Here is a 12,172-nt window from a genome sequence, read left to right on the forward strand (position 1 = left end):
TAAAACATAAAAAAATTTTTTAATAAAATAAAATGCAGTGTTAAAAATAATCTCACAGGTGGAAAGGATAATGTGCAGATTAAAAACATAAAAAAAGTCTTATCAACCTACTGAATGTGCCTATCGTTTGATCCTGATCTCCCCTTCCCACCAAAACAAAACAAAAAAACCTGTAAAAAAATACTTTGACTTTTATGAGACAATTAAATATTTTAACACAGATTTGGCACTTAACATTAAAGAAATTTTTTTTTTTGCTGTCCTAACTACTGTAGTTATATCTTAAAAAAAAAAAAAAGAATCCTTATCTTTTAGAGACACACCAAAACATTATAAGTAAAATAATACTGTATCTGCTACTCATCTCAAAACAATAGAAGAGAAAAGTAGAGTGGATATGACAAATTCTAGCAATGGTTATTGATGATTGTTGGGACTAAGTGACAGATAAATAGTGGTTCATAACTACCAGGTCTTTTTCTATGTTCAAAATTCACAATAGGTATAAAAAAATCATTGCTCAAAACACACTTTTTGTGATAAATTTTTGTGATGCTTTTATCACTTCTAAAGTAAAAATATTACTTAACCACCTTAAGCCCCTAATGCAGTATGTCCAACACTAAAGATTACACTTCAGCAACACAAATAGACCAAATAAGAAATAAAATATTAAATTTATAGAGACTCATGTTTCTAATTCATAGCACCTCACATAATACCAAAGCCAATCTTTTTGGAGTTCATTCTCCAAAATCTAACAACAGCATAATAATGAGCTACTTTTATGTATGGGAACTTACAGGTATATACAGAATAGTGCCTACCAGATGAAATAGAAATTTCATAACCTGCACTTGAGACCTTCTACAACCTATGTGCCATCTTTCTCTCATACTTATATACAAAACCATATACAAACCTACTGCCACAAAAGCTATTCAGTAGTTATTAATTTGTGCCAACCCATCAACACAACTTTGGCCATGTCATTCCCTCAACATACACTACTCACCTCTCTCCCGACATATTTTTAATGCACAGGTCACAACTCACTACTTTCGTGAGGTTTGCTCTGATCCTACCAAACCAGACTAATAATCTCTTCTATAACGACCACAAGGTACTGGCTTAACCCTTGTGTACTTATCTCTTCAACTATATGAGGTCCTAGAAGACACAGCTCTTTTGGATCTCCAGCATAAGGAAGAATGTTATGAAAGAAAATTGTTTATCTTTTTCCTGATAAGTGGCTCATGAGATTATAAGCATACTGAAGCCAGACCCTTTTGGATTTATTAAATATTGAATGAGCATGTACTACTTCACACATACTATTGACAACGGAGGAGCAATAAAACAAATAAAATCCGTACCTCTACCCTCAAGGAGCACATATTCTCAGTGCCTTTGAATTGCCAGGTAAGTATCGGCACATTTAGTAGACACTCTATAAATATATGTAACTTGGAATTCTAATAAAAACACCTAAGCATGCCTATGTATCATTTTAAGAAAAACCAAGCTCTAAAAGCCCAAACAAAACAGTTAATAACATTACCTATTGTAAGCAACCAGTTATATTCAATCATTACAAAAAAGTAACATTTAGCATTATTTCAATGAAATTATCTAAAAATCCCATGTTGGTGAATTCAATAGCTATATCACACCTCAAAGAGTAAGTTCAGCAATTTCTAAATACCAGTGAGATCCACCTGGGAAAATGCTAATAACTTATTTTAACAAATATGTCCTTTATTGTCCAGTTTTAAAGGCTTCATTTAGTGGTTTAGTAAAAAGAGAGACAGGACCAATATCACTGTTTAAAATATCTCCAAAAACTTAACATTTTACTATAAGGAGTATCATCTTGAATTACTGTGCAATCACTTCATGCATTTCTGTTTTCCTAAGTAAAAGGCCTATTATATTGCAAAGATTTCAGTGGCAAAATGGTTAAGAGTATAAAAATGAAACCATGAAGTTAATTACAAAGAACATAAAACATTTTAAAGAAATGCAACAAATCTCTTTGTTAAAAACTCACAAATTTCCTGGGCACCTGGGTGGCTCAGTTGGTTAAGCACACAACTTATGATTTCAGCATAGGTCATGATCTCATACTCATGAGATCAAGCCCCTTGTCAGACTCCGTGCTGAATGTGGAGCCTGACTGAATTCTCTCTCCCTGTTTTTCTGCCCCCACACAAAATAAATAAATAAATTTTTTAAAAATCTTTTAAAAAATTCAAATTTCTTTTTATACTCTAAGCTAAGCAAAAAGAAAGAAGTCTAAAACGAACAGTATATCAAATTTATAAGGGCAATGAAAAATAAACTTTCAACAAACCCTAAAGCTATACAGCTTGGATATTCTATATGTAGTGCTAATCAGTTAACATTAACTGTAGACCTTGTTTATGAAAAATACTTTTTATGCATAATCGCATTTAGTCTTCAAAATTTAATCTCATCTAAAAGATGACCTGAGACTAACAACATTTAAGATCAAATAAATTTAAAAAAACTATACTCCTTAATACAAATAAATCTATATGCCCAACACTACATGAAGAAATTCAAAGTAATAATCTGTAAGAAAATCTACCTAAATGTGTTTATGAAATCAACTTTACACGGAAATGTAACAAAGATGATCATTAAAGTAGGTCAGGTATACAAAAAGGCAGTTCACAGGACAAGAAATATAAAGACAAATTCTTAAAATCTCACCATTTCAAAATATAAATTATAAAACAATTTTTAGCCTAAAATTAGGTGATATTCTAAATTTTTAAAAACCCAGAATTGATAACGGGGTGGAGAAATAGGCATTCCCATACACATTTGTGGAAAACAAATTAGTGAAGAATCCTTTCGCCATTGTGGTTTTCATAAACTTTTTAACTGTAAATTTCATTTGACACAGCATTTTTACTTCCATTGTAAATATTTCCACATACTCTTTAACTGCAAACTAGAATCAAACCATAATCAGTGTAGGAACTACACCGTGGTGCGTCCATATAACAAAGAATGAGGCAGATCTAGAACTACAGACCGTATTATGTAATTAAAAAAAAAAAATGGTGGACTTGGACTTCCAGGCAAGATGGTGTAATAATATGCACAAGTTTCCCCTGCTGAAACTTAAAAAAAAAAAAAAAAAAAAATCACACATGACATGTGTAACAATGGTTTTCAAGAACACTGAAGATCAGACAATGACGGACAATGATCCCTGAAACTCAGAAAACAGGTGAGTTCCTGACTGCCCCAGCTTATCTCCTGAGAGAGAGAGAAGGCCATAGCAGAGCCCAGGTGGAAAAACTAGCCAAATTTCAAAATCTCCCTAAGTAAGAGGACATGAGTCCAAGGAGACCAAAGCAAATAGAGTTTGTGCATCAAAGTACTATAGAGAGTTGCAGAGACAACTCTGGGAATCTGCAGAAAATCCCCCCTGAATACTCAATGCATGCACAAAACTGTGTTATGAGTAATAAAGAAAATATTTTTCTTATTGTCTAAGTAGTGCTTAAAAGATAATTGGCTATTTCAACAAACAATATAGGATTTATAACATATACAGACATATACAGAAGTAAAATATACAATACCAACAGCACAGTTCAAGAGAGAAAAAGTAACATAAACACTCCCTGAAGGAAGATGTTAAGTTAGAGATGAATGCTACAACTCCTAAACCAGCCACCACTATAACCAGAGTTATATGCTAATCAGTTAACAAGAGATATATTGGGACTAAAAAAATACCCATCCAAAAGAAAGCTGAAAATGGGAACAAAGAACACAGGCACAAACAGAAAAACAGCAAAGTAGTAGGTTTTTTTTTTTATTGTTTTCAAGTGTTTGTTTTTTTTTAGAATATAACACTATTTTTTTTAACATATGCAATTATTTTCCATCATATACCCTCTTGTTTTGACTAATCGATTAGTTTTAAAACTACTCCTTTGTCAACAATAGCAAAGTAGTAGTTTTAAAACTAATCGATTAGTCAAAACAAGAGGGTATAAGTTGGATGTAAAAATCAAATTCCAAGTTTATGCTTTCTACAAAGAACACATTTTAAAACTAAGGACACAAAATAGGTTGAAAGTAAAAGAATGGAGAAAGATATGCCATGTGAACCCTATTAAAAAGCCAAGATGGTTATATCAATATCATAAAAAGTAGATTTTAAGGCAAAGAGTATTACCAGGGATAAAAATGGTCACTACATAATAAAAAAAGGAGTCAATTCACAAAGAAGACATAGTAATCCTAAACATTTACATATTAATCATGAACTTCAAAAAAATAAAAACTGGAACTGCAAGAAGAAAGAGACACATGCACAGGTAAAAGAGGAAATTTCAATATCCTTCTCTCAATGTGATAGCACAATAGACAGAAAATCAGGAAAAACAGACATCATTTCAACATTATCAATAAACAACTTAAATGACATTTATAAAACACTACCCAACAGTATAATACACCTCACTTTAAACAAGTCTCAACAAATTTACAAAGATTCAAGTTTTACAATATGCTCTGAAGCCACAATAGAATTGAATCGGAATAACAAAGACACTGGGCATCTGGGTGGCTGTCGGTTAAGTATCCAACTTCAACCTAGGTCATGGATCTTACAGTACTTGGATTCAAGCCCCATGTCAGGCTCTGTGCTGACAGCTTGGAGCTTGGGGCCTGCTTCAGATTCTGTATCTCCATCTCTATCTGCCCTGCCCCGATGGGTATGTGTGGTGTGTATGCTCATGTGCTCTTAAAAATAAATATTAAAAAAATTTTTTAAACCTTAACAGAACATCTACAGAAAACTCCAAATATATTTGGCAATTAAATAAATAACATACTTCTCATAACACATGGGGCAGAAAGTATTGTAATACATTTGAACTGAATAAAAAGAATGCATGTCAAAATCTGAGAGAGGAAGGGGCACCTGGGTAACTCAGCCTGGGTAGGTCAGTTGGTTAAGTGTGCAACTAACTCTTGATTTGGGCTCAGGTCATGATCTCACGGTTCCTGAGTTCTAGCCCCACATCTGACTCCATGCTGACAGTGCAGAGCCTGCTTGGGATTCTCTCTCTCCCTGCCCCTCCCCTGCTTGTTTGTTCTCTCTCTCCCTCTCTCTCCCTCTCCCTCTCCCTCTCCCTCCCTCCCTCCCTCCCTCTCTCTCTCTCTCTCTCTCTCTCTCTCTCTCCCTCTCTCTCTCTCTCTCTCTCCCCCTCTCCCTCTCTCTCTCCCTCCTTCCCTCCCTCCCTCAGAGCCTGGAGTCTGCTTTGGATTTTGTCTCCCTCTCTCTCTGTTCCTCCCTAACTCTCTCTCTCTCTTAAAATGAATAACTTAAAAAAGAAAAATCTGAAGGAGGCCATGAAAGCCGTATTTAGAAGGGAAATATATTGAGGTGCCTTGATGGCTTAGTTAAGTGGCCAAAATTGGCTCAGGTCATGATATTGTGGTTCATGAGTTCAAGTCCAGCTTACGCTGACAGCTCAGAGCCTGGAGCCTGCTTCAGATTCTGTGTATCCCTCTCTCTGCCCAGCCCCTGCTCAAGCTCTGTCTCTCTTTCTCTCAAAAATAAAAACATAAAAAATTATTTTTTAATTAAAAAAATGAAAAAGAAATATATAGCAGTGAACCTCTGTTAGAAAAGGTATCATGTAAATGATACCAGCTTCAACATAACTAAGTTGAGAAAGAACTAAATGCAAAGCAGAAGAAAATTAAAAATGTAGTTATCAATAAAATAGGAAACAGAAAACTCAATGAAACCAAAAGCTGATTTTTTGAGAATATTAATAAAATCAATAATCTCTAGCTAGACTGACAAGGGAAAAAAGAGAAAGGACACAAAATTATCAATATCAGAAATGAAAAAAGTGACATCACTACAGATTCTACAGACACCAACAGTTATTAAAAGGTACTTATCATAAACAACTCTATGCAAATAAACTCAGTAACTTGGATGAAATGGACTAATTCATATGGAAGGCACAAATTACCAAAGTTCATTTAAGAAGAAATAGATAACCTGAATAGTCCTATATCTAGTAAATAAACTAAATGTGTCATTTAAAACCTCCACAAAGAAAACAAACATCAGGCCCACACAACTGCACTGGTAAATTGCCCAAACACTTAAGAAACAATAGCAGTTAGGTTCACTCTAGTACCAGCACTTCTATTCAGCACTGTACTAACCGCGGACAGGGGGGAAAAAACGGCATCCAGATAGGAAAGGAAAAAGTAAGACAAACAGCATGTGGAAAATCTGATGGTGTCTACAAAAAAAGCTATTATATCTAACAAGTGAGTTTGGCAAGAGTGAATAATACAAGAATATGCAAAAATATTTGTATTTCTCTACACTAATAACTAGAAACTGAGATTTTAAAAATACCATTTATAACAGCACCGAAAAACATGAAATAGGAATAAATCCGACAACAATGTACAAAAACTGTACAATGAACTAAACACTGCTGGGGCGCCTGGGTGGTGGGTAACTCAGTAGGTTAAGTATCCAATGCCTGATTTCGGCTCAGATCATGATCTCATGGTTTGTGGGTTCAAGCCCTGCATTGGGCTCCTTACTACCGGTGCAGAGCCTGCTTGAGATTCTCTCTCTCTCCCACTTCCTCTGTGCCTCTCCCACATCTATGCACATATGTGCACTCTCGCTCTCGAAATAAATTTAAAAAACTAACAAAAAACTTTTGTGCTGAAAGAAATTAAAGATGATCTAGGTAAATGTATACATGTGTTCATGAATGGGAAAATTCAACATTGTTAGGATGTCAATTTACCTCAAATGGTTTTTTTACATTCAATTCCAATAAAATCACAATAAGCTTTTCTGTAGAAACTGACTCATATAAAAATATGAAGGACATAGAAGAGCCAAAACAACTTTGAAAAAGAAGAAAGAAAACCACGACTGATTGATGTCAAGACTTAATATAAAGTCACAGTAATTAAGACAGTATGTTTTGGCATCTAGATGGACAAAAATGGGTCAATGGAAAAGGATACAGTACAGAAATAGAACCACACATACACAGATAGTTGATTTTTGACAAAGGTGCAAAGCCAATTCAATGAACAAAAGACAGTCTTTTCAACAGTGCTGGAAAAAAGTTTAACTCCATATCCCCCAGAAAAGAAATGTTGATTCATACTCTGCATGTTAAAAAAAAAAAAAAAAAGAGAGAGAAAAGAATCAAAACTCAAATGCAAAACACAAAACTATAAAACTTCCATTAGAAATCAAAGGAAAAAAATCTTTGTGACCTTGGGTTAGGCAAAGATGGCTTAGACATGATCCCAAAAGCCCAAGCCATAACAACATACAATTCAAACTTCATCAGAATTAAAAACTGCTGGGCTTCAAAAGACATTATTAAGAGAATGAAATTACAAATGGCAAAAAAAAAAAAAAAGTACCTATGAACCATATAGCGGATAAAGGACCTAAAACCAGAATGAAGACTTCTTAAAACTCAATAGTAACCTAATTTAGAAAGTGGGCAGGTGATATAGAGACACTTCACCAAAGACAATATACAGCTGGCAAAAAAACACATGAAAAGATATTTAACATCAGACATTAGTGAAATGCAAACTAAAACCACAAGATTACTACTTCACCCTTGTTGTCTAAGAATCAGAAAGACAAGCATTGGAAAGGATGCAATGTAAAATAATACAACCACTTTGGAAAACAGTCTGCAGTTTTTTTAAAAGTTTAAAACATACACGTATCATATAATCTAACCGTTCCTATCAAAAGTATTTCCGCAAGACAAACAAAAGTTCACATAAAAACTTACAGGAATGTTCACAGCTTTATTTACAATAGTCAAAAACTGGAAACGCACATGTCCATAAAGAGTTGAATGATAAATTGCTGTATATCAATAAAATGTAATACTACTAAGCAATAAAAAGGAATAAACTAAATAGACATGAGTAAATCTCAAAATAATTACTCTGAGTCAAATAAGACCAAAAAAACCCAAAGTACATACAGATTCATTTTAAACTCTAAAAAATGCAAACAGCCTATAGTGACAGAAAACATTATCAGTGGTTGTTTGGGGAAAGGCAGAAGGGAAGGATTACAAAAGGGCAAAATGATACTTTTGGGGGCAATGGATATTCATTACCTTGACTGTGATAATGATCTCATAGATGCATTATATGTCAAAAACTGTATACCTAAAATATGTCCAGTTTATTTATATCAAATTGTATCTCAATAAAGCTATTTTTTTAAAGGCAAGATGTGGGCCAGTACATGTGTTATGAATCCATTTGGGTAAAGAAGCAAGAATGCTAATGTTTAATAATATATAAACTGGCAACACTTCATGGGGGGAAAAAAAGCGCCAGAAAAAATTTAACATAATTACCTACACCTGAGAAACAGGACTGGGCCTCAGGCAGAAATACCTCCCACTTTGAATTTTTTTTAAGGGCACACAGAAATATATACATAATGAGAACTTAATTACTTGTACAGAGGCATGACTTCAAAGCAAAAATTCTTAACCACTATCTCAGAAAAGTTCATTAAACCAAAACTTCAGTTATTCAAACCTTTATATTAAACAATGGATAAAACAATGGTTGGCAATTATTTTTACATCATTTTCCAAGTTTTTTCTCCTCATACTACTAATATGGAAACTCGTAGAACCAACAAACCCTACCTGGACGTCCGATCCTGAGTCTCATTTCTCTCAGCCTACTCGTGGTGGCTCTTGTGAGTTCCTTCTCTCCTCACCCACTAACAGTGTGCAACTCAGACTTGGGTCATGCATTCTTCGACAAAATTCCACAGGATACCTATGTGGATGGTAACTATACATTCTACATCTTGCACTCTTGAGCTATTCCCCATTTCAAATCCTGCAACTACCTCAACTTAGAAAATAACACTGCCAAATAAAAATAAATGCCTTCCCCAGAAAAAGCTCTTTCTCCCCCCGATGTACACAATATAAACGCAACAAATAAGCTTAGGTATTAAAGCATGGACAAGTGGGGCACCTGGATGGCTCAGCTGGTTAAGGATCCCATTTTGGCTCAGGCCATGATCTCACAGTTCGGGGGTTCGAGCCCCACACTGGGCTCTGTGCGGACAGCTCAGACCCTGGAGCCTGCTTCAGATTCTGTTTGTCTCCCTCTCTCTGCCCCACACCCTGCTGGCGCACACACTCTCTCTCTCTCCCTCAAAAATAAATAAGACATCTAAAAAAAATTTAAAGCATGGACAAGTATCCAGTGCACTACAGGGCAGAGGACAGGAAATAAGCAAAAAAAATACAAAATATCCACTAAAGTATTCTAAAAATGATCACAAAAAAATACTCTGAACAGTCACCGTCACTACACTAAGGACACAGCCTCTCAAGACTAGTCCCACTTGGGGAAATGTTGCTGCACCCAGTAAGTAGTTGGGTATCGGGTTGGGAGTATGTTGGGCCAGGCTAGCAAAACTAAAAAGACAAAAGACAAGGACCGTGCCCAGGCCCAAACATGGCAGACAGGATTGCTAACAAAAACTGTAACATATTATGCTGTTCAAATGTACCTCAATTCAAGGAAATCAAAGGCCTAAGTATTAAAACTAAGGTCTAAAGGAGTAGTTTTCCTGGCCAAAATGTAAGGGAAAGATTCCAAATGAACTGTGCTCCAACACTTATTTTCCTTTACTAGAAAGACAAACTAGCTCTTAACTTCTGACTCTAATTTGAAGCTAACTGCTGAAACAAGTTTCGTTTTTTAAGGATCAAGATAACTGATCTCTAATGTGGCTCACTACTGACACATATTATAGTTTTCATAATCAAAAGTTTTTAAAAAAAAACTTAGATTATTAAAATTATATGATTTAGGTCAAATAACAGCCCACTTAAAACCATAATTTCCCCTCAGAAAATTGGAATGTCACTTTTATATTCACAAAAAGCCATGTCTGAAAGCATTTTTAATTCCCCGAACACCATTCATACCTACTTAAAAATGCTATTCTCACAGAAAAACTCATGTCTACTTAGATTATAAACTATATAATCCAACACTTAAAATGAAACACTTCACACTTGGGTTTTGTGAACTTTCAAAAGCTAAGTTAAAATTTCTACTGATGGTAATAGTAGATTCAGCCATTCTGTTTTCATTAGTTTCCAACAATTTTTTCCTACCTTCACGCCAACTGCAACCTCAGTGACAATTCTGTAAAAAAAAAAAAAAAAAAAAAGTTTCAACATCTTATCCTTTTAATGATCACTGTTGGTCTCCAAAACTTTTTATGGCAGTTCATCATTCAGAGATCGTCCACTAATAACGCAAATGGAAAACAAATATGGTCAGTGACAATTCTTTCACCTCAGTTTTCTAAAAACTGCTTCCAAACTTAAGCTGAAACTCACTAAACTCATGGCATTTTTTAATAACCTATTAAATACCAAAAGGAACAAACCCCTCAAAACTATAAGGCCATTTCTACAAACCTAGTACACTTAGATTAATAATTTAAAACTTAAACCAACTCTTTGGTTATCTTGACCGAATCAGGAAACATGACTTCCAGTGCCAACTTCTGCCATCAATTTCCATGTTAACCTAGGGAACTAGCAAACTTCTTTAGATCTAGGTTTCATGTGGAAAATCATCTCTAGATAACCTCCAGGATACTTTATGTTCCTGTGCGTTTTGATATGGTCTTCCCTTAATATCTTTTAAAAACCCCAAACACTTGATCAAAATAAACTCATAATTTACTGGACTCCTGACATATTGTCATTGATTCTAATAAACGTACTTTTTAAGTGATTCTGTTTTTATTCCCCTAAAAGGGCCGAACACCGCTCTATTTTCGCCCTAGGGTGCCTCCTTTCCAACAATTAAATCATGAAGAATTTTTTCAGCTGAAGAGCATTAAGTAGCGGGAAGACCCCGGTCGCGGTCATTTTCCAAAGCCCATGCCCTCAGCTCACTCTGCACTCCAGCTCTATCTACCTGGGCTCTCAAAGATGCAGCACGGTTCTGGCTTTTTGTACTTGTTTTTGTTTTTCCCGAAACTGGTCAAAGTGGCTGAAAAAAATGGCCCTGTGTTGACGGACTGCTCTTGTTTCTGCCACGGCTGTTGGCCTTGGCCCATGTGACTGATGGCGACCACAAACACTCGGTTTTTCAGAGGATTTAATCTCGGGGCCCCTTGGCCAAGCCTTGAATGTTCCAAGGCCCCCACGAAAAGGCATTTTTTTCTGACTCCCGCCCCCACGACCAGACTCGAGTGAAAACAAAGGAGTATGACATCTGCCTTCCCCCTTCCTCCCGCCGCCGCACGCCCTCCCCGCCCCCCCCCTCCCCAGCGGCTCCCACTCCGCTTTCCCCAGAGCTCCCGCCAGCCGCATCTCCCCCGGCCAGGGCGGCGGGCGAGGCCGGGGAGGGAGAGAACGGCCGGGGTGCACACGGATGCCTCTCCTCTCCCCTAACGGCCCCACACAGGCCGCTTTTTGGCGACTACATTCGCTCCCACAGGAGCGGCTACCCGGGGTTCGGGTCCCAGGCTACGGATCGAAATGGCTCCTAGAGGGGGCAGGGACGGGCCAGACGTTCCGGGGTTCCCACCCCATCCCCCGCCGCCCAGCCCGTGCCCGCTCCCCCTCCAGGGTCGTCGTCTCCGCCATCGCCCCAATGCCTCCCCAGTCTACGAGCCCGCTTTCTTCTCATTTTCTCGACCAGAGCCCGCCGGGGAAACGAAGGGAGGGGTGTGTGCGACGGGGCGGGGGTTGGGTAACGGCAGCCCAGCCCTGGGAGGGGCCGCCGGAGGATTTCTGGCCGACCCCGAACCGGGCCAAGGAGGGTCCAACTCCCCTCTCACACACCTCCTCGCCGGCCCCATTACATACCCGTCCATTGCCGAACCGGACAAAGCTTCGCTCACAAGAACCGAGCCACGCAGCCAGCGAGACACACAAGCGGCGAGAAAATGGCGGCCAGGGCCCGACGGAAATTGCCGAAGGTGCCGGTGCGCACGGGGCAGCGCGCGGCAGCGGCGGCGGCGGAAAGAGCCGAGCGCGCCGGCGCCCGGCTGCGGGAGGCGAGCGGCGGGGCGCGGGGACGA

General features: G+C 37.6%; 1 protein-coding gene across 5 annotated transcripts in view; it reads right to left on the reverse strand.

Annotated features, from left to right (window-relative positions):
• The window catches only part of PTBP2 (polypyrimidine tract binding protein 2), an 80,065-nt gene extending 67,961 nt beyond the window's left edge, over positions 1-12,104 (reverse strand). For 3 of the 5 annotated variants that reach the window (XM_029946312.1, XM_029946311.1, XM_029946309.1), the window contains exons 1-2: positions 11,958-12,103; positions 10,245-10,275 (exon numbers count right to left, since the gene is read on the reverse strand). In XM_029946312.1, coding sequence (XP_029802172.1) covers positions 10,245-10,275; positions 11,958-11,965 — 39 coding nt within the window. In that variant the 5' untranslated portion in view covers positions 11,966-12,103. Of the gene's footprint in view, positions 1-10,244; positions 10,276-11,957 lie in introns of all 5 variants that reach the window. The other 2 variants (XM_029946310.1, XM_029946313.1) reach the window with 2 other exon arrangements.
• Between the last annotated feature and the right edge of the window lie 68 nt (positions 12,105-12,172).

The sequence above is a fragment of the Suricata suricatta genome, chromosome 8 (assembly GCF_006229205.1).
Source record: "Suricata suricatta isolate VVHF042 chromosome 8, meerkat_22Aug2017_6uvM2_HiC, whole genome shotgun sequence".
In the NCBI taxonomy this organism is placed as follows: Eukaryota; Metazoa; Chordata; class Mammalia; order Carnivora; family Herpestidae; genus Suricata; species Suricata suricatta.